The sequence below is a fragment of the Lissotriton vulgaris genome, chromosome 1_1 (assembly GCF_964263255.1).
Source record: "Lissotriton vulgaris chromosome 1_1, aLisVul1.2, whole genome shotgun sequence".
Classification (NCBI taxonomy): Eukaryota; Metazoa; Chordata; class Amphibia; order Caudata; family Salamandridae; genus Lissotriton; species Lissotriton vulgaris.
The window spans coordinates 1,489,650,200-1,489,672,293 of record NC_141685.1 but is presented as its reverse complement, the minus strand read 5'-3'; the positions used below and the strand labels follow the sequence as shown (position 1 = coordinate 1,489,672,293).

Genomic DNA, 22,094 nt, shown 5'->3' with positions numbered 1-22,094 from the left:
CGTGCCACCAGCGGGATCAGTGGTGCTGGGGGAAAAGCGTACGCAAATCTGCCTGATCAGTTCATCCATATCGCATTGCCCTGTGACAATGGATGTGGGAACCTGGCGGCAAAGTATTGGCATTTCGAGTTTTTTTTTGTGGCTAACAGGTCTATTTCTGGGTGACCCCACTGCTCGAAGAATGGCTGAAGGACCTGGGGGTGAATCTCCCATTCGTGTCATTGCGGGCTGTTCCTGCTGAGCATGTCGGCAACTTGATTGTCCTTCCCTGGAAGGTGTTCTGATAGGAGAAAAATGTTTTTGGGAATTGCCCACTTCCAGATGCTTTGTGTCAGATGAGACCGCTGTGGAGAGTGCCTTCCTCCCTGTTTCTGGATATAGTACATTGCGGCGGTCATGTTGTCCGCCCGGAACAACACTGTCTTGCTGTACAAGTATTTCTGAAATGCTTTTAGGGCTAGGAATATCGCTAGCAACTCTAGTTGGTTGATATGCAGCCTTTTCTGTTTGTTTGTACAGAACCCCTGTACTGTGTATTGAAGGAGATAGGCTCCCCAGCCTGTCAGTGATGCGTCCGCTGTTAGTACTAGTTGTGGAACCGGCTCTTGGAACAGTCGCCCCTTGGAAAGGTTTTGTGGGTTCCACCACTGCAGAGAGTTGTGAGTGAGACTCTCTACCAACACTAGGTCTTTTAGTTGTCCTTGAGCCTGGTTCCATTGCCGTGCTAGGCATTCCTGCAATGGGCGCATCTGAAGTCTGGCATGGGGGACAATGAATATGCATTAGGCCATCATGCCTATGAGTTGCATGAAGACTTCAGCTGGCAAAGAGTGTTTTGATCTTAACAAACAATGGTCCGAGACCTATAACTTAGTACAAAAGAAATGAATCAAACCGTAATTGATTAGAGAGCATCTATTATTTATCACTGCTCAACCCAACTAATGAAAAACATAAGAATTGGCAACAACAACGCGGTCCAAAATTATATGCAATATTTTAATCTATTGTCATATGTAACATTTGTTTTGCAATTTACAATTTTTTATGTATTTTTTATATACAACTAGAATTGTAATTGTAATTGCCCCGTATATAGCGTGCAGTAGAAAAAGGGGTGTCAAAGAAAGTGCAAGTGATAGGGTGAAAGGGAAAGGAAATCACACATAATTTATAAAAAACAACAATTTCTACTATTCCAGAGGAATGCCAGCCAATAAATGCTGGACCAGAAAACCTGACCACGTTCAAATAGTCCAAGAGGACTTCTTAATCTTGTTATCAGACATAAGATGTAACAATTATCTGCACTATATCACAAAGGGGGGGATATAGGTAGTGGTCCAGGTATTAAATAAAGTGTCGACGTTTCGACTCGTCTTGCGGCCTTGCGGTCAGTTGTGCCTGGGCCATGCGAGTCTTCTTCAGGACATATTAGACGGGGCAGCGCAGGGTTGTCTTGATGACCCCTGTTAATGAAGTAGTAGTCGTTATCTACTCAAGCTGGGTTTAGTCCATGCGATCCACTGGCTCCTATTCTATGCACAGATACCAAAACCTGCACAATGAATCTGATAGGTATATGTTCCCAGGTGAATTTCTTGTAACCACGAGGCAGTTTGTCAGAGTCCAAAGGTCAATCTGGTGGTTACTGTGTACAGCTGTACAATTATTTGAAATCCTCACACTTGTTCCATGTTTATTCGTCTTGTGAATGACATTCCCAATCCAGTGGTTAAAAGTCAGGCGTGAACCCACTGTGATGGTTGAATCGCAATAGTCGACTCACTTTGGTTTAACGGTATTGTAGTCAGGGCTTCCTAACGCCACGCGTCTCCAGACGTTAGAGTGGCAACTGCTCACTCCCAAGGCAGCGTCTACCGAGGGTCTTTCTCGGTAGACGCTGCCTTGGGAGTGAGCAGTTGCCACTCTAACGTCTGGAGACGCGTGGCGTTAGGAAGCCCTGACTACAATACCGTTAAACCAAAGTGAGTCGACTATTGCGATTCAACCATCACAGTGGGTTCACGCCTGACTTTTAACCACTGGATTGGGAATGTCATTCACAAGACGAATAAACATGGAACAAGTGTGAGGATTTCAAATAATTGTACAGCTGTACACAGTAACCACCAGATTGACCTTTGGACTCTGACAAACTGCCTCGTGGTTACAAGAAATTCACCTGGGAACATATACCTATCAGATTCATTGTGCAGGTTTTGGTATCTGTGCATAGAATAGGAGCCAGTGGATCGCATGGACTAAACCCAGCTTGAGTAGATAACGACTACTACTTCATTAACAGGGGTCATCAAGACAACCCTGCGCTGCCCCGTCTAATATGTCCTGAAGAAGACTCACATGGCCCAGGCACAACTGACCGCAAGGCCGCAAGACGAGTCGAAACGTTGACACTTTATTTAATACCTGGACCACTACCTATATCCCCCCCTTTGTGATATAGTGCAGATAATTGTTACATCTTATGTCTGATAACAAGATTAAGAAGTCCTCTTGGATTATTTGAACGTGGTCAGGTTTTCTGGTCCAGCATTTATTGGCTGGCATTCCTCTGGAATAGTAGAAATTGTTGTTTTTTATAAATTATGTGTGATTTCCTTTCCCTTTCACCCTATCACTTGCACTTTCTTTGACACCCCTTTTTCTACGGCGCGCTATATACGGGGCAATTACAATTACAATTCTAGTTGTATATAAAAAATACATAAAAATGTGTAAATTGCAAAACAAATGTTATATATGACAATAGATTAAAATATTGCATATAATTTTGGACCGCGTTGTTGTTGCCAATTCTTATGTTTTTCATTAGTTGGGTTGAGCAGTGATAAATAATAGATGCTCTCTAATCAATTAAGGTTTGATTCATTTCTTTTGTACTAAGTTATAGGTCTCGGACCATTGTTTGTTAATATCAATTTGATACCCAGGTCCAGTACTTTTGGGTTACCCCATTTCTTTAATGGCAAAGAGTGTTTTGGCAGGAATTTGCGAATGAGCGTCTGCATTCTGGCTATCCTTGCTGAGTTTGGATATGCCTTTGCCACTGAGGTGTTTATGGTGGCTCCCAGGTACTGCTGTATGTGGGACGGTTGCAGATGTGATTTTGTGTAGTTGATTGAGAATCCTAAGCTGTGTAGCAGCTGGATTGTCTGAGACGTGTGTGCTGCACATTGTTGGTACGATTTTGCTTGTATTAGCCAATCGTCCAGGTAAGGGTACACATGGACGTGCTGCCTCCTGAGATGTGCTGCCACTGTCGCTAAGCATTTTGTAAACACTCTTGGAGCCGTGGTAACCCCGAAGGGCAAAACCTTGAATTGGTAGTGTTGACTATCTATTGTGAACCTGAGGTATTTTCTGTGGGCTGGATGGATTGGTATGTGGAAATACGCATCTTTGCGGTCCAGTGTTGCTAGGAAATCCCCCTGTTGTAGCAACGGGAGCACTTGTTGTAATGTTATCATATGAAAGTGCTCCAACAGTATGTATTGATTTAGGGGTCTGAGGTCCAATATTGGTCTGAGAGAGCCGTCCTTCATGGGAATAAGGAAATATAGTGAGTATACTCCTGTACCTTGCTGTTGGAAAGGGAATTGCTCTATGGCCCCCTTTTCTAGCATGCAGTTCACCTCTTGTTGTAACAGGGTAATGTGTTCTCTGGACATTGGACGATGTCTGGGTGGTATGTTTGGTGGTGTAGAAGTCAGGTCCAGGCAGTAGCCAGACTGCATAATTTCTCTCACCCACCTGTCTGTGGTAATTGCTTTCCAGACAGGTAGGAACTGTTGGAGTCTGCCTCCGACCGGTGTTAAGTGGTCTGGAGGTAGTGTAATAGAGTCGCTATTTTGAGGCAGTGAAGGCTCTGGTGTTATTGCCTCCACGTCCACTTCCCTTGGTATTGTTACCTCTGTAGCCTCCTCTGGTTGTGTTTTTGGTAAAGGAACTTTGTGTGTTACCTTTATGTGAGGCCGTTGTTTGTGAGGTATGTCCTCGTGTATTCGCCCTGAACGAGGAGAGACAAAAGGAGCTCCTATGTTGCTGAAATTGCAATGCCCCCATAGATTTTGCCGTCTCTGTGTCCTTTTTCATTTTATCTAAAATGGTGTCGACAGCAGGGACAAATAGAAAATCCTGATTAACAGGTTGGTTAAGGATAGTGGACTGCACCTCATTTTTAAAGCCAGAAATACGCAGCCATGCATGTCTGTGCAGTAGAACGCTAGTGTTGATTGACCTAGCTGCAGTGTCTGCTGCATCAAGCGAGCATTTGATAGAGGAGTTTGTTGTGAATTTTCCTTCCTGTATGAGATCTTGTGCTTGTGCTTTGAAAGGCTCAGGTAGGTGTTGCATTAGGGTCTCTAGGTGGTCGTAATGCGCCCTGTCGTAACGAGCCAGTAGGGCCTGTGTATTAGCGATCCTCCACGAGTTGGAGGCTTGTGCTGCTACTCTTTTCCCTGATGCCTCTAGTATTTTTGACTCCTTGTCTGGGGGAGGTGCCTCCCCAGTGGTTTGGGAGTTGGCTCTTTTACGTGCGTTGGCCACTACCAGGGAATCAAGTGGTAACTGTCCTTTGATGTAAGTAGGGTCTGTAGGAGCTGCCCTATACTTTTTTTCTATTCTGGGATTGATTACCCGTGCCCTGGCTGTATTCTTAAATATGTCAGGTGCATGTTTTAGAACTCCCTTCAACATGGGAAGTGCTTTGACACTTTTTTCTGATGTAGCGAAGGTGTCAAACAAGAAGTCTTCCTCAACAGGGTCGTTATGCATATCCACGTTGTGGAACTGTGCAGCCCTGTCTATGAGTTGATTAAAAACTACGGTGTCATCAGTAGGTGACGGCTTAGTAGGGCTCTTCCCATGGTTCCTCTTGTGGTTCAGAGTCCTGTGGGAAGTCATATTGAGGCTGTGGCTCATCCCCTGTGTTACCTTCATCGTCCCCGTGATGGGAGGGAGAATAAGGAGTGTATGGATTAAAAGGAATAGTAGGCATGATAGGTTGAAAAGGAATGAAGGGTCTAGAAGGAGAAGTCCCAAAGTCATTTTTCTTCAGTGGAATAGGGGATTGAGGTTCAAAATCCAAAGGCCTCTTTATCCTATGCAGGATGGTAAGTTTACCAGTCTCTGGGTTGATATAAATTTTTGCTTGGTCGTCAAAGGGATCTGGGTGGAAGAGTTCTTCCTCAACAGTTTTGGGTTGAGTGTTCGACTTTGGTTTGTCGACGACTTTTGGCTTAGCAGCCGATTTCTTCGGCTCACGGCCTTTTTTTGGGTCGACCGTGACTTTCGGGTCGACGCGTTTTTTGTGCTCCGTAGGCTTCTTCGGAGGAGTGTCCTCTTCCGAGTCGATATCCCTGTTCGGAACGACTGGAGACTCCGTTTTTTTGGATGAGTGTCCTTTACAGAGTAGTTTGTCTTTTTTGGATCGACTGGTGTTTTTGGAGCCAGTGTCTTCGGGCCGATAGGTCGTTCTGGCTTCGACGCGGGCTTAGGTACGGCGCCTTTTGCTGGGTCGACGGATTTTGGTGCCGAAGGCTTGTTTGGGTCGGCGACCTTCTTTGGTTCGGTACCCTTTGGTTGTGTGGCCTTGTTCGGTTCGACAACCACTTTTGGCTCGACAAGTTTGGGCTGCATGGCCTTCTTGGGGTCGACAGTCTTTTCGGCTCGACGCTCTTTGGCTGTGCGGCCGTTTTCGGATCGACGCCCTTCGGATCGACAACATTCTTTGGCTCTGGAACCTTCTTTGGGACGATGTTACTGGGCCCTGGGGTTTCGGTTTCGAAGCCGAGTCGGATGGCGGGGCAAGCAAAACTTTTTTATGATCTTGGCTAAGGCCCTTTGGCGATGCCTTGACCGGAGCCGTTGTTAACGGGGTAGATGGTGTCGGGGGCAGGGTACTCACGATTTGCCCCGGTGGGATGTCGTCATCGGAGTCCGAGTAGTCCTCTACGGTGACGATTTCTAGGTCCGAGTCTGGCGCTTCTTGTAGATCTTAGTCATCATCGAAGATGTTGTCCGGGTCTGGTGCCTGTCGCTGCATTTCTTGCCTGGCGGCACGTTGGTTCCGAATAGTTTTCTTGGATCGAAACTGTGCGCAGGTTGGACAGCTTTCCTCCTTATGGTCTGGGGAAAGGCACTTGTTGCATACTGAGTGCTTGTCAGTATGTGGGAACTTGGAGGGGCATTGTGGGCACCATCGACGGTCGGCTCACATGGCGTCGAACAGGCCCAACGGCCTGCGTCGACGACAGCTTGGAGATGGAAGGCTGGATCGAGTAGTGAGGTACCGAGCGAGAACAATACCGTCGAATCGAAGGCCTTTTGGACTTTAGAAAAGCTTTGTTTTAGATTTCAAAGATGGAGTATACGAGTTTGCATCCGAACCCAATGGCGGAAAAAAACAATCTGAGTATGGAGAGGATGCCCATGCGCACTGTAGTTCAGGGGAGGAGTCACCTATCTCGTGATACTTCGAAGACTCTTCCAAGACAACAAGTGCAATCATCCGGACCCAACACTAGGCGACGTTCTATGCACAAGATATGAATTCAGCAGTCCACATGCCTCGAACAGTGTAAATATATGGTGTGCAATTATGTTGCACTGAGTGGTAATATATGGAGTGTATTTATGTTACATTGAGTAGAGTGCAATTATGTGGTGTGTAATTATGTGGTTCTGAGTGGTATGTGGAGTGTATTCATGTTGAATTGAGTAAAGTGTAATTATGTGGTGTGTAACTGTCACACTGAGTGGTATTTTGTGGAGTGTGCTTATGTTGCATTTAGTAGAGTGTAATTATGTGGCGTGTAATTATATGGCACAGTGGTATTATATGGAGTGTATTTATGTTACATTGAGTACAGTGTAATTGTATGGTACTAAGTGGTATGTGGAGTGTATTCATGTTGAATTGAGTGGAGTGTAATTATGTGACGTGTAATTATGTGGCACTGAGTGGTATTATATGGAGTGTATGCTGCATTCACTAGAGTATAATTATGTGGCGTGTAATTATGTGGCACTGACTGGTATTATGTGGAGTGTATTTAAGTTGCTTTTAGTATAGTGTAATTATGTGGTGTGCAGTGATGTGGCACAGTGTTATTATTTGGGGTGTATTTATGTTGCATTGAATAGAGTAATTATGTGACGTGTAATTATGTGGTACTGGCTGGTATTATATTGGGTATTTTTGTTGTATTGAGTAGAGTGTAATTATGTGGTGTGTAATTATGTGACACTGAGATGCAGTAGTCATGATGAGTGATGCTGTGGTGCGCTGAGTGATTCTGTGGTGACGCTGCATGATGCTGTGGTGGCGCTGCGTGATGCTGTGGTGGCGCTGCGTGATGCTGTGGGGGCGCTGGGTGATGCTGTGAGGGGCGCTGCGTGATGCTGTGAGGGGCGCTGTGTGATGCTGTGAGGGGTGATGCGTGATGCTGTGGGGGCGCTGCGTGATGCTGTGGGGGGCGCTGAGTGATGCTGTGGGGGCGCTGAGTGATGCTGTGGGGGCGCTGCGTGATGCTGTGGGGGGCGCTGAGTAATGCTGTGGTGGAGCTGCATGATGCTGTGGTGCCGCAGAGTAATGCTGTGGTTGCACTGAGTGATGCTGTGGTTGCGCTTATTGCTTCACGATGACACACCAGCAGAAACCCAGACATTTCTACATCTAAAAATACACGTTGTCTTGTTCATGTAGTGCTCGCCGCCCGTCTTTGTACAAAGCTGCAGCGTGAATCCATCACTGAAACTGTAGTGAATGTCAGTGCACCCTGTTCTGGCTGTGACAGGCGGGTTCTCACACCCTAATCTGTGTGCTCTGCTTTCCCTTTATTGCAGATATTAGTGAACATCAGAGACAACTTCGACTAGGCCATCAGCCAAACAAGGCAGGACAATCACCCGCCTTGCACCAAGTGCGTGCTGTGTTTTTAAAAAAGACACATGCACAGGCCAATTGCGGGCTAACAAAAAAATACACACTCTCAAGCGTGTGTTCAGAGCTCAAAAACCCTTACTTAACCGCTTCAGCGTGGCGCGAATTTTCGCGCTGTGCTGAAGATTCCAAAACGGACGTGGTCGAGACGGAACGGTTCCGTCACCAGCACAGCCCAACCGACTCTCGTGACGGAACTGTTCCGTCACAAGCGTCGAAGGTGTTATTGCCTCGCAGAGCAACGCATGCGAGCTGGCTCAGGCGACACCTAAAACAAGCATTGGCATAGCCAATAGACACCTAAAACAAGCATTGGCATAGCCAATAGGTCTCGCCTTTGGGACCTTATGTGTTTATCCTAACAACAAAAGAACTGGTGGTCTATAACGGAGCTTCAAGTACTCCGAGCTGCTGCAAAACTCCTACATAAGTGAGTTAGGCGCTAATAGAGCTACATAAGTCTCTATATCAAAATGTGTGCCAGGACAAACCTGTTGAAGGACCTACTGAGATTGTTGGTAAGACCCGTACAGAGATGTGTTGGATTCCCATCAAATAGGTATGTAGATCAAGTGTTCTCATTTGGTCATCCAAAAATGGGGTGGTATGTCTCTTGATCAATGAGACCCATTGAGAAGCAGTCTAAACATATAACTGCATTTACAAGGCCAACATGTTTCAGCCGGTAGGGACAGGATCCCATGGCTTTCTTCAGGGCCAGAGTTCTAAGCATTAGCTACTGCATACATAAAGTGAACGTAACGACAATCTGTAAAGGATATACATAAATAGTCCAAAATCGTGTTCCTCTGTACCAAACGGTGTCTCTTACATCTGAATAGTACAGGGAGTGTACCTCACCTTTCCTGGAACCCAGCTCAGGAAAAAGGAGGCCCCGCTCCAGTTATATGTTTAGACTGCTTCCTCTGCATTGTTCTTGTTTGTTTGAGGGAAAGGACAAATTACATTAGAGTTCTTCGCCTATTGATCCTTTTACCCCTTGTTTTTAACTCACACATCTTTTGATTTTTGCACTGCACTCGATCCCATCTTTATCATTTGTTCATGGGTACCTTAGCGATTGATGGTGCGACCCAATTGAATAAGGGCAATGGATGGGTCTCATTGATCAAGAGACATACCACCCCATTTTTGGATGACCAAATGAGAACACTTGATCTACATACCTATTTGATGGGAATCCAACACATCTCTGTACGGGTCTTACCAACAATCTCAGTAGGTCCTTCAACAGGTTTGTCCTGGCACACATTTTGATATAGAGACTTATGTAGCTCTATTAGCGCCTAACTCACTTATGTAGGAGTTTTGCAGCAGCTCGGAGTACTTGAAGCTCCGTTATAGACCCCCAGTTCTTTTGTTGTTAGGATTACAGTTAGGGGGATATGAACTGGGCAGGTCTTTAAATTTCCCTCAGACCCTCCTTCAATTGTTTGTGTTTTACCTTATGTGTTTAGCCAGAACTTATGGCTATGTGGTAGACTGTGCATTGTGGCTGCTGTGCATTATGTTAAAAAGTTCGAATGAAAAGTGTTAAGCATTTTTGTTACCTTTATACAAACGAAGACAACATTATATACAACTGAAAAACCTGATTAAAAAAAGAGTTCAACATAAAAAAATGTCTCCTAGTTTTTTGTACTTGCACTGCTGGCAACTTCTTCCTGCCTGTTCTCATGCTTGTTTGCTGTAAGGGAGTGGGGAATAAATACCGGGGGAGTGGAGGTTGGAAAACAGTAATTGAATTAGAACACGAGCAGCAGACGGACACTAGGGGAGAATCAACAGATGCCAGATTCCAAGGACAGACTGACGTGATGCTTAGGTGGGGCGCTGATGCAAAATGGTGGTGGTGAATGATGTTTGGTGCTCAGGTGGTGACACTATATGGTGTGGATTGGAGGTACGTTGTGGATTGTGGAGTTGGAATATGTTGTGGATTGTGGAATTGGAATATGTAAGTATTGAAAATGTGTGGAGTTGGATTGTGAGGCCTGCAACTGTGATGTTGAGTGAAATTATGTTTAGTGAAATTGTGTCATGGTGTGGAGTGCATTAATGTTGATTGGTGGTATGTGGTATAGAGTGCATTGAGTAGAGTGCAATTATGTGGCACTGAGTGGTATTTTGTGGAGTGTATTTATGTTGCATTGAGTAGAGTGTAATTATGTGGTGTGTAATTATGTGGTACCGAGTGGTAATTGGAGTGTATGTATGTTGCACTGAGTAGAGTGTAATTATGTAGCGTGTAACTGTGTCGCACTGAGTGGTATTTTGTGGAGTGTATTTATGTTGCATTGAGTAGAGTCTAATTATGTTGAGTATAATTAGGTGCCACAGTGGTATTATGTGGAGTGTATTTATGTTGCATTGAATAGAGTGTAATTATGTGACATGTAATTATGTGGTACTGAATGGTATAATATGGAGTGTATTCATGTTGCATGAGTAGAGTGTTATGTGGCGTATCATGTTGTGGCACTGAGTGGTAATATGTGGAGTGTATTTATGTTGCATTGAGTTGAGTATAATTATGTGGCATGTAGTTATGTGGTTCTGAGTGGTATGTGGGGTGTATTTGTTGCATTGAGTAGAGTGTAATTATGTGGCGTGTTACTATGTCACACAGTGGTATTATGTGGAGTGTATTTATGCTGCATTGAGTAGAGTGTAAATATGTGGTGTGTATTTATGTGGCACTGAGTGGTATTATTGGGAGTGTATGTTGTATTCAGTAAAGTGTAATTATGTGGCACTGAGTGGTATTATTTGGAGTGTATGTTGCATTGAGTGCAGAATTATTATGTAGCACAGAAGTATGTGGCACTGAGAGGTATTGTGTGGAGTGTATGTTGCACGTAGTAAAGTGAGATTATGCGGCCTGTAATTATGTGACACTGAGTGGTATTTGGAGTGTATGTTGCATTGAGTAGAGTGCAAGTACGTGGTGTCTAATTATATAGCACTGAGTCGTATTTTGTGGAGTGAATTTATGTTGCATTGAGTAGTGTGTAATTATGTGGTACTGAGTGGTAATTGGAGTGTATTTATGTTGCACTGAGTAGAGTGTAATTATGTGGCGTGTAACTATGTCGCACTGAGTGGTATTTTGTGGAGTGTATTTATGTTGCATTACGAAGAGTCAAATTATGTTGCGTCTAATTATGCGCCACAGTGGTATTATGTGGAGTGTATTTATGTTGCATTGAATAGAGTGTAATTATGTGACGTGTAATTTTGTGGTACTGAGTGATATAATATGGAGTTTATTCATGTTGCATTGAGTAGCGTGTTATGTGGCATGTCATTTTGTGGCACTGAGTGGTAATATGTGTAGTGTATTTATGTTGCATTGAGTAGAGTACGAATATGTTGCGTGTGATTATGTGGTACTGAGTGGTATGTGGGGAGCATTTGTTGCATTGAGCAGAGTGTAATTATGTGGCGTGTTACTATGTCACACTGAGTGGTATTATGTGAGTGTATTTATGCTGCATTGAGTAGAGTGTAATTATGTGGTGTGTAATTATGTGGCACTGAGTGGTATTATGGGGAGTGTATGTTGTATTCAGTAAAGTGTAATTATGTGGTGTGATTATGTGGCACTGAGTGGTATTGTGTGGAGTATATGTTGCACGCAGTAGAGTGAAATTATGTGGCCTGTAATTATGTGGCATTGAGTGGTATTATTTGGAGTGTATGTTGCATCGAGTAGAGTAAGTATGTGGCGTGTAATTATATAGCACCGAGTGGTATTATGTGGAGTGTATTTATGTTGCAATGAATGTAGAGTAATTATGTGATGTGTAATTATGTGGTACTGTGTGGCATTATGTTTAGTGTATTTATGTTGCATTGAGTAGAGTGTAATTATGAGCCGTGTAATTATGTGTCACTGAGTAGTATTATTTGGAGTGTATGGTGTATTGAGTGCACTGTAATTATGTAGCATAAAATTATCTGGCACTGAGTGGTATTTTGTGGAGTGTTTGTTGCATTAAGTAGAGTGCAATTATGTGGCGTGTAATTATGGGGCACCGCCAGCAAATTTGTAAATGACTCCAAAACGTCATTTTCCTCCATTTTCACAAATAAAATGTCCGTGTTTTATTTTTAAATCTTAATTGCCTTGATTTAAGCCTAGATTTCTGCCAAGGGTTTTCTCATCAAAACTCATCTGCAGAGTTGGTGTTGTATCATTGTGGAACACAGCTTTGTTTTCACCTGCATTATTTTCAAAGTTCAACATTTGCAGTGGTGATAGGGCACGGAGAAACACAGCAATGTGTGTGCTCTGTGTAAAGAAGAGAGCGAAAGAGCAAGTTCTTGTGAGAAACAGGAGCTGAGAAAGAGAGGTATCTGAGTACGAAAAGGTATACAGTGTAAGGGAAGTTGTATGTGAGAAGTAATAAGTGGGCTTCATGAAGGAAAAGAGCACATGAAAGAAATATACGTTTGTAAGATTAGCATTTAATTGAGAGGAGGGTGTGTATGCATGTGACTGAGAATGAGGAGGTAAGAGATGTGTGAGACAGAAAAGAGGATCTTTGACAAAAACTTGTGAGACGAGACTGAAAATATGTGAAGGGAAGATGTAATAAAGGAATGTATGAGGGAATAATGGAATCACAAGGAAGAGTACCGTTTATAGGCGTGTTAAGCAAAATGACAATCCCCTCCATGCAGAATGCTGTTGGCTGACTTCGGAAACGTAAAAAATAAAATGTAATTATTAACCCCTTTGCCTTTTTAGGTCTGGTGGGATCCAATCTCTTTGATTTTATTAAAATTATATCTGTAATTTAGTTGTAGGGGCTTTCAGCCAGCCTTCTTTATTAATTCTCCCGTTGTGTCATTAGAATGTTTCTTCCACCTATAAGAACCTGCAGCATATTGCATTTTATTAGCCACTGCTAACTTCACTCTGAGTGACTGCATCCTGCTCTTTCAGAAAGAACACATCCGCACAGAAAGTAGTTTCCTTCAGTGCCACCAGATATTTTTATGGCAGAATGTGCTTTTCTCAGAGCAAAATATTTTTGATTTTAGCCACTTTTAATAATACTTGCGAGGGGCGGTCCCCTCATTCAACAATTCATTTGTAGAAACTCCATAACAAAACAAAATAAGCATTGGCAAAGCTAAAAGGCTGGCATTCAAAGCAGCCATATTGGCTCTACCAATACTTGTTTTCCTTTTAGGCAATTAAGGGTTAAACAGTTAAGCAGGCAAGAAGGTGGAATTTGCCTTTTACATGTAGAGGGGAGCATCATACTGCTAATGGACTAACAATAATACTCCCTGGAAAAACCAACCTGCATGCTACATAGTACTTATTTACCAGAACAATGTAAGTAGGAGAAGCTGAATGTGGCACAAAAACACAAATCTAAAGCACAATGTACTCGCACCTATCTTCCTGAGCCCAATCTTCCTGGGCCCATTCCTGGGCTAGGGGTTGGTATGATTTAGGTTGAGTTGCACAGTGCAGCTCTACCTAAATCATTGGTCAGTTAGTGGCTTTAGTGCCTCTTGCCAGTAGTCTGTAAAATGCTCCTTGGCCAGTATGCCTTTGCTGATTTGTGTCTATAGCAAGGTTACATCAAAGAACTAGTTAGTAACTGCCATATTACGATCTGACAACTATATATATTCGCTTAGAGCAGTGATACCGCTGTGTGCCCTTGTGCAGGTGAAGACGAAATCACACAGCTTTGCACAAAAAAGCTGACGTCGAAGCCACTCGTGATGGCCTGATGTCTCAGTACAGTGTATATTTGTCCCACTCAGGCTATAGATCTGCAAACTGTCCACCTCGGAATGTATCTACAGTTACAGCGCCATCAATGGATGACTGTCTATGACGATGCCTGTTAGACCTGACATCATTGGCGTGAGTCTCCCTTCCATTTTTGACGGATTGCCACCTCTGTTTTGATATGTTTTTGCTGGATTTATGCTTTGAGCACTGTGCCACTGCTAATCAGTGTCACAGTGCAAGTGCTCCCCATGTTAAATTGATCTACTGATTGGATTCCATGAATGGGTTATTTGAATTATCTGTCAGCCACTAATGCAGTGCACCATGTGAGCCCAGGGCTTGTAAATCAAATGCTGCTGGTGGGCTTGCAGCACTGGTTGTGCCACCCACAGAAGCAGCTTGTAAAGTGTGTCTCAGGCCTGCCATTGCAAGGCCTGTGTGCAGTCTAGCACTACCATGTCGACTTGGCCAAGTGCACCCACTTGCCAGTCCCTAAACCTTCCCTTTGCTTCATATTAGACACCCCTATGGTAGGCCCAAGGGCAGGGTGCATTGTAAGTATAAGGTAGGGCATGCCCTGATGTGTGTAGCATGTTCTAAAGTGAATTACAGCCATTTTCGTTTTTCACTATTGAAGGCTACCTGTTCTCATAGGCCAGAATGGGTGGTTAAAATTATTACATCCTTATAATCCTAACTGACTCAGGGAACATGGTAGAAATTCGAATTTAGTATGCCTGAACTCAGAATAATAAAGTACATCTTTTAGTAAAGTTTATTTTAATATTCTGTGTTTGCAAATACCACTTTTAGAAAGCAGGTATGTGCTTGCCTAACCATTTGAGCCTGTCTCTGCTGTTTGTGTGTGACAGGGCTGGGGAATTCCAGGAGACAGGCTGGGGCAGCCCAGAGGTGAATAGAGATCTGCATCTAGGTGGGAGGGAGGAGTTACACCTGGGACCTGAATAAGGCTGGGCCTTCCCTCTACAATGCTGGCTCCACCCCCTGTGGCATTTCAGATGTCTCTGCCCTGCACAGTGGAAGGAAGAAGCCCAGGAGGGCCAAAGCAGAAGGAGGAAATATAGAAATGGGGAGATAGTTTGGAGAAGAAATCGAAAACACTGATGAGTGGCAACCCTCTTAACAGCTCCTCAACCAATACTAACATATTATGAATAAATGGTTTCCAGATGTAGAGTTCTATAAAAATTATTTTCGAGCAAAAGTTTTCTAATGAACAATCAGCTACTGAGGAGCTCGACGAAGGACCGGGCCATAAATATCCCAGGATTAACACTTTGAGAATTTCAAGACATTTTATCTTCTGGAAAGAGGGCGGTAGTTCAGAATAAATATAAATAGGAGCAGGCAATGGAAAATAAAGGAGAAGCAGGGAGTATATAAAGTTAAAACGGGGAGGAAAGAAAGTGAAAGCATGGGAGTGGTGCGTGTGCAGTCTACTCATTTTCAAGCACTGCACTCACGCTTGTGGCGCCCCCCTGCTCGCTCCCACAAGGTGGGTGCCACCACAGAACGAGTGTGTGCTTCCAAAAAGAGCAGAGCGGCAGCTAAAGGTCCTCCTATGTAGCGCATGCGTGCTGCGTAGGTGAGACCTAAAAACTGTTAACACTTAAGAGTAACGGTTCTGGCTGAAACAACCACCACCGCAATTTACCAGTTATGTTACCAAAGCACACCATAATTTGAACCACCAGTCATGTTCTCTTTTTTGCCTCTGGACTGTTTGAAAAGTGTTGCTGTTAGCATGGCACTTGGCACAAGTTGTGGCATGAATTGTGTGCTTAGCTAACCACAAATAGTGAATTTCAGTTGTTTGTCAAGTTTGATCAAAACCAGAACTCAGTTTTCCCATTAAAAACAAAAGATGTTGTTTGCTGCCAACAACGACTTTGTGGAGATGGTGTAGGCCATCCATAGTGGGTGGAGTGCAGGGAAATGGAGCCTGGCCCCAAGCCAGACCCTACTACCAACCCCTAAAGGCTGTGTGTGATAGGAAAACCCACACAACACACCATATCATGCTGAATGTCATGCTCAAAACAATTTGCTGACCCTGCAGAAACAAAAAAGAGATAACTAGACAAATCGTGGTGGACAGCACATGTGACTTGTACGAAACCTGAAATATCTGCACTGGGTGTAACTTACTGCCTGCCACAGTTGATGCATATTCATTAACAGCACTAAAGTTATAAACAAAATAATATGTTATTGCCGATCCTTTAACCTTACCCCCCTAGTACAAATTGTACATGACAACAGAAAATCAATCCTTTCAAGCTTCTGCCAAATTTTGTGCTGGGTCTTCATACAGTGCCAAATGTATTACCAAATTAACACTTTTTGCCTCCCCTTTTGAATTTGGCCTCGATGAATATGCACAAACGGAAAAATATTAAGGGAGAGCTAAACAGGCTAAGACCCTGCCAAATTTCGTGTGAACACCTCAAACGGTGCCAGAGCTATTAGTAAAAAAAATATTCATTCCACCTTAAACTTTCCCCCCTAGTCCCTCCTCCAAATTGTATTTTCAAAAAACCTGAAATACCCACACTGGGTATAACTGCCTCACTCAATGCAGATACATAAAAAAATAGCAAACATATATGCAAATTAAAAGTTGTGCTCACCTTGATTGACTGGCACAAAATTCGATATACTAACAAACTCTTATAATTTTCAGCCACATTGTATGCCGAATTAACGCACAGTGCCAAAAGTATTAAAAAATGAACACTTGTTTGCCCTTCTACCAATTTAACCCTTCATAGATCTACCCACATATTAAAATACTGAGAGTAATTGCAAAATACTGTCTGCCAAATTTCATGTTTATTCAAACAGAGCCAAAATGATAAACATATTAAGAAATGGCTTTTCATCTAACAAGCTGTACAAAATTGGAAATCCTTTAAAGTACACCTCCTACTTTGTTCAAACACAGATGTCTCAAAACCCATGAAAAGGATTTACACCAAACCATCAAAATCCCACTTTTTCAGTAAAGTTTTACATTCATGTCAAGTTTTCTGTAAAACCATTCAGTGGTTTTGGATGTAGGTAAAACAAAAATTTCCTTAGTGAGCGAAAAACCGGAAAAAACGTTTATTTTTCACCCCTCACTCCAAGCACCCTTTAACTTTTATCCTCCCGTACACACGAAAATTACTCCCCTGTACGAAAACTATTAGCATGCCAAACCTTAGATTACAAATTCATGATTTGGTAATTTTGTGTAATCTGTCCACAAAGTCAAGTCACTCTAATAAATACACACACAAACACACGCACACACGCCAAAAGCGTATTCTTTATTTGAAGGCAACCAGAACTACGGTTTTCATCTGTGCACCTCGTTCAGATTCTAGATGACATGTCGAAAGGAGTGGTTGGGTACTCTATATATATTTCCCTTTGAACGGTCCTAATGAGTAGATGTGTGGAGGCCTGTGGGTGATGTTATTCCAGATGCTGTCCAAAAGAATGTGTTGCAGTTTTAGCAAGAGTGATTAATTAGATTAATTAGATTAGCCGCTTAAAGATTCATAGTGCAAGTTGATAAACGTTGAGAAAATCCTATATACTCATTAAAAAAATTGTAAGAAATTAAAAAAAGATCTTATCCTAGGAGTCAGATGTAGAATTTGTAAGTTTGAATTTTTTTTAATTTCTCAACTTTTTCTTCATGTGCTAGATTTTGCATGTTTTTTTATACAAAATGATTTTTTCAATGTTCCACTGAAACAAATTAAGCAAAACAAACAAATGTAACTGAGTCGATAAAAATGATCCTGGAAAGTAGATGAAAAGTAAATGCCTTGAGGCTTAGCGGGAGCACACAGGTTTATTTTCAAAGGTAGCCAAAAATGCATTTGCATGTAATTTACAACACTGAATTTTAAAAATGTATTTCTAATTTTACCCCACAATTGCACTTTTCCAAAACAAACACAAAAAATTAATGTTAAACAATAGGACGTTAATTCCTAACATCTACATAACAATGTTCGCAGAACTGATCTGATCTCCTTAAAAAAGATAAAATGCAGAATTTAAATAAATATGGCAAAAACGTTAAACTATACAATCTATAAAATCTTTAATTTTAACGAGAACGGTACAATGTTTCCATGCACAACAGATCACAACATACACAGAATTTCTTCAAAGTATGCAGACTTTTACAATCAGGAAATTAAGTCACAGCTAGAAATGACTTGTGTGGGTGACAAATGTATTACAAACAAGATCAGAGATTTTCCACATGGATTTATGATGGATGGATAAGAACGCACTGCAAATGAGTTGTCTGGTGCAGCTTTTGGGTACATTGGACATATGATGAGATGTACTCTCTGGAGAAACTAATCCCGGGGCACCTCCATAGCCAAGGCAAGCAAAGTGAGACAAGGCCTGAACAAAATCCTACATTTGGGGTAGATCTTTACAACTTCGTGGTCTAGTTATTCTGGAACCCAGCCCATCCCCAAAGGATAAAATAGATTATAAAACATTAATGTTAAAAGTGCATTTAGGGAATATCTTCACAGTATTTGTTTGATAAGGGACCAAAGTAAGGGCAACGTGTACCAGAACACATTTTCTGGATAACAAATTTAACTGCTTAGGGGCAAAATTAAGGAATACAAATAATAGTTGCTCAAATGAACAACAATTTTCTCAAGGCACTGACTTGTTACCCATAGCACAACTGGAAGCATCACACGAGGAAATTATCAGCAATTTATTACCCAAAGAAGGTAAAGATAAATAGCTTGTGTAATATGGAAATATCAGTACTTCCAGAATCCTACCTTTCTGCAATAATCGAACCTCGCCATTTTCTTTCTTAATTTCATCCATTACTTTATGTTTCCTTTTTTCTTTGTGCTTGTCTTTGTCTCGCTCTTTAACTTTTTCTTTGACTGAATACAAAAGAAACAAAAATTATTTAGCAAATAAGAGTCGATAATTTGTAAATACTTCAAGTTACATAGTCATTACTGCTGCAGATTTGTCTGATTCAAAAGTTAAGAAGAAAACATGCAGGAAATGCGCTAAAACACAATATATAGTTAAAATTCGAGAAACAGGCAGTTAAAGGCAAAATTGTCTACTGAAAAAGGTGTCAAGGCTTTATAGCGAGCAAATTATTTCGGGCAATCTTAAACAGCAGTCCAATAAAACTGCTACAATAAATAATTCATGCAAAGTTTAAGGCCCAACAGCGCTTCCTGGACCCCTACAGCAGTGCATAATTTGTAAATGGACTAGATATTGAGAAGTCCGAGTCCAAAGATATGACTGGGTAGAGAGGGGGTAACCTGGGAGGAGGAGCAACCTTTTTTAGATAATCTTTAATCGACATAGGCTCATGCCTCGAACACCCTTCAAGTTACTCGTCATGCTTAGATGTAGACAATCCTTTTAAAATAAGATATAAGCAGCTGTCAAAAGACAGTTCATCACATAGTATAGAGAATATTGCTGAAAAAGCCACTTACCGTTTTTGGATGGTAAGAATAAATATATTCCGTTGATTAGAATGTGCCGATCCCTTTGTTAACAAATAGTAGCACTGTCTCATATGCACACTTTGTTATAGGTGAACTTCACCTGGGCTATGAATCATATACACTATAGTGTATGAAAAAACATCCAAGATTCAACACTATTCCATTTGTTTTTCCATTTACCCGCATATTGCAAATCTTTCATTAAACTTTAATTAAGGCACCGGAGAAGTTGACGATGTATTTCGAGATTCATTTTCTCTTCCTTCTACGCTCAAATGAACGTGGTCATGTAAAAACACTAGAATATCCTTGTTCAAAATAACGGAAACTGCCTCTCTTTAAACAAAACATACTGGTCAAATATTGGTTACTTCCAATTCATAAGTAGTATAATAAAGACAAGTACATTAATGTCTCATAAATTCACAGTCAGAACTGATCTTAATTTAAAATGAAAATGTTTAATTCAAAATGTTCAGAGCGTGGTCTCTACTAACCCTTTTGATTGCTCTTTCCCTCTACAATGCTATTCTCATTTTTAGGTCAAGGATCTAAAGGCTGCGCTTGCGCAGTCTGGGGAGGAGTTTTAATGATTCTTAGTAAGGCTTTAGAACCCACCTCCCTGGCCCGTCTCTCCTCCATTGGCTGGTTTCCTAAACGGAGGCCAGCCATTGGAGGAGAGAGCCGTCCCTCCAAAGAAGCTTCGTCTTTTTCGGATTTGGGGGCGTAAGTTTTGCTGTTCTTTAGACAGTGACGTCGTCCGTCACTCAGGACAGCAAAACACGCCCTCAATCCGAAATATTTCGGAAGCTTGAGGCCGCCATTTTGTTTTCGTCGCAAGACGGCTACTCCCCACTCTTCAGGTAGGAGAGCCTCTCCCTTTGTAAAAGGACATTTAAATTGTTATTAAAAGACTTTGTGTGACTGTATAGGCTCTTTGAGCGCCTAATAGAACAGCATTTTCATTTACGATAATGTATTCATTTTTGCAAATAGGAGATTCAGCTATTGCTTCCCCTCTTCCAATGATTCTTAGTAGGGCTTTAGAAGCCACCTCCCTGGCCTGTCTCTCCTCCATTGGCTGGCTTCCGAAACGGAGGCCAGCCATTGGAGGAGAGAGCCGTCCCTCCAAAGAAGCTTCGTCTTTTTCGGATTTGGGGGCGTAAGTTTTTCTGTTCTTCAGACAGTGACGTCGTCCGTCACTCAGGACAGCAAAACACGCCCCCTATCCGAAATATTTCGGAAGCTTTAGGCCGCCATTTTGTTTCCTTCACAAGACGGCTACTCCCCACTCTTCAGGTAGGAGAGCCTCTCCCTTTGTAAAAGGACATTTAAATTGTTATTAAAAGACTTTGTGTGAATGTATAGGCTCTTTGAGCGCCTACTAGAACAGCATTTTCATTTACGATAATGTAATCATTTTTGCAAATAGGAGATTTAGCTATTGCTTTCCCTCTTCCTTTCTTAGTAGGGCTTTAGAACCCACCTCCCTGGCCCGTCTCTCCTCCATTGGCTGGCTTCCTAAACAGAGGCCAGCCATTGGAGGAGAGAGCCGTCCCTCCAAAGAAGCTCCGTCTTTTTCGGATTTGGGGGCATAAGTTTTGCTGTTCTTTAGACAGTGACGCCGTCCGTCACTCAGGACAGCAAAACACGCCCCAATCCGAAAAATTTCGGAAGCTTGAGGCTGCCATTTTGTTTCCTTCGCAAGACGGCTACTCCCCACTCTTCAGGTAGGAGAGCCTCTCCCTTTGTAAAAGGACATTTAAATTGTTATTAAAAGACTTTGTGTGAATGTATAGGCTCTTTGAGCGCCTAATAGAACAGCATTTTCATTTACGATAATGTAATCATTTTTGCAAATAGGAGATTTAGCTATTGCTTCCCCTCTTCCAAACAGTAAACTCTCAGCTTGTCTCTTGTGTGAATTAAGCAAAATTACACCCAGGTGAGCAATATCTGTCTGCTCTCTCCGCCGGCGCTCCCGCTCAGGCATAATATTTATTATTCCTCCCATTTGGTGAATTATTCCCGGAGCCCTCCAGGAAAGAAACTTCGTGCGAATGAGGGCGCGAGTCGCGAAAGGCGCGCACGTCTCCTTGGCAGTAAATCTGCGGCGGCACCTTGTAAAATGCGAGCGATTCCAAAAAATGGGTTTTGTTTATGCCCGATCAAAAGTCTGCCGCGTGGGAGTGATAAGGAGCGGCGGGGCCAGTGTGAGCGCAGAGAGCCGCTGCCACTGCCATGCAGCGCACCATGGAGGCCTACGACCACCTCTACGACTCGGTGCAGCCCCGCTCTACGAGGAGTTTCCCGACGGGCCCCCGAGCTACGAGCGCCGGGACAGCTCCTCGATTTACAAAAGGGGGTGGTGATGAACAGAGTGTCTGAATTGAGCAGACCACTCTTACCCAGTCCAAAGATCAGGGCTTGATCCATCACCGTTATTTATCTCACTGCCCCAACCCAGCTCAGAACCTGGCTATATGCAAATCAGTCTGTCCCTGGCCCAGTGCATCATGGGAACAGGGCAGACTAAACTACCAAGCCAATTCTTTACCAGAAAGGAGACAAGCTACCGGGGACCGGTTTCTGGCATTTCAGCCTCTTCGGCCCGGCTTGCTTGAATCCTGATGGAGCAGTGAGAAAGGGACTCATGTCTGAGTATACCCTGCCACACCTATAGTGGCCAAAATCGATTTACAAAAGGGGGTGGTGATGAACAGAGTGTCTGAATTGAGCAGACCACTCTTACCCAGTCCAAAGATCAGGGCTTGATCCATCACCGTTATTTATCTCACTGCCCCAACCC

General features: G+C 42.7%; 1 protein-coding gene across 2 annotated transcripts in view; it reads right to left on the bottom strand.

The window, feature by feature from the left end:
• The window catches only part of RSBN1L (round spermatid basic protein 1 like), a 350,429-nt gene that overhangs the window by 247,777 nt on the left and 80,558 nt on the right, over positions 1-22,094 (bottom strand). For both annotated transcript variants that reach the window (XM_086967371.1, XM_086967369.1), the window contains exon 2: positions 18,584-18,694. In XM_086967371.1, the coding sequence (XP_086823497.1) occupies positions 18,584-18,694 (111 nt within the window). The remainder of the gene's footprint in view (positions 1-18,583; positions 18,695-22,094) is intronic.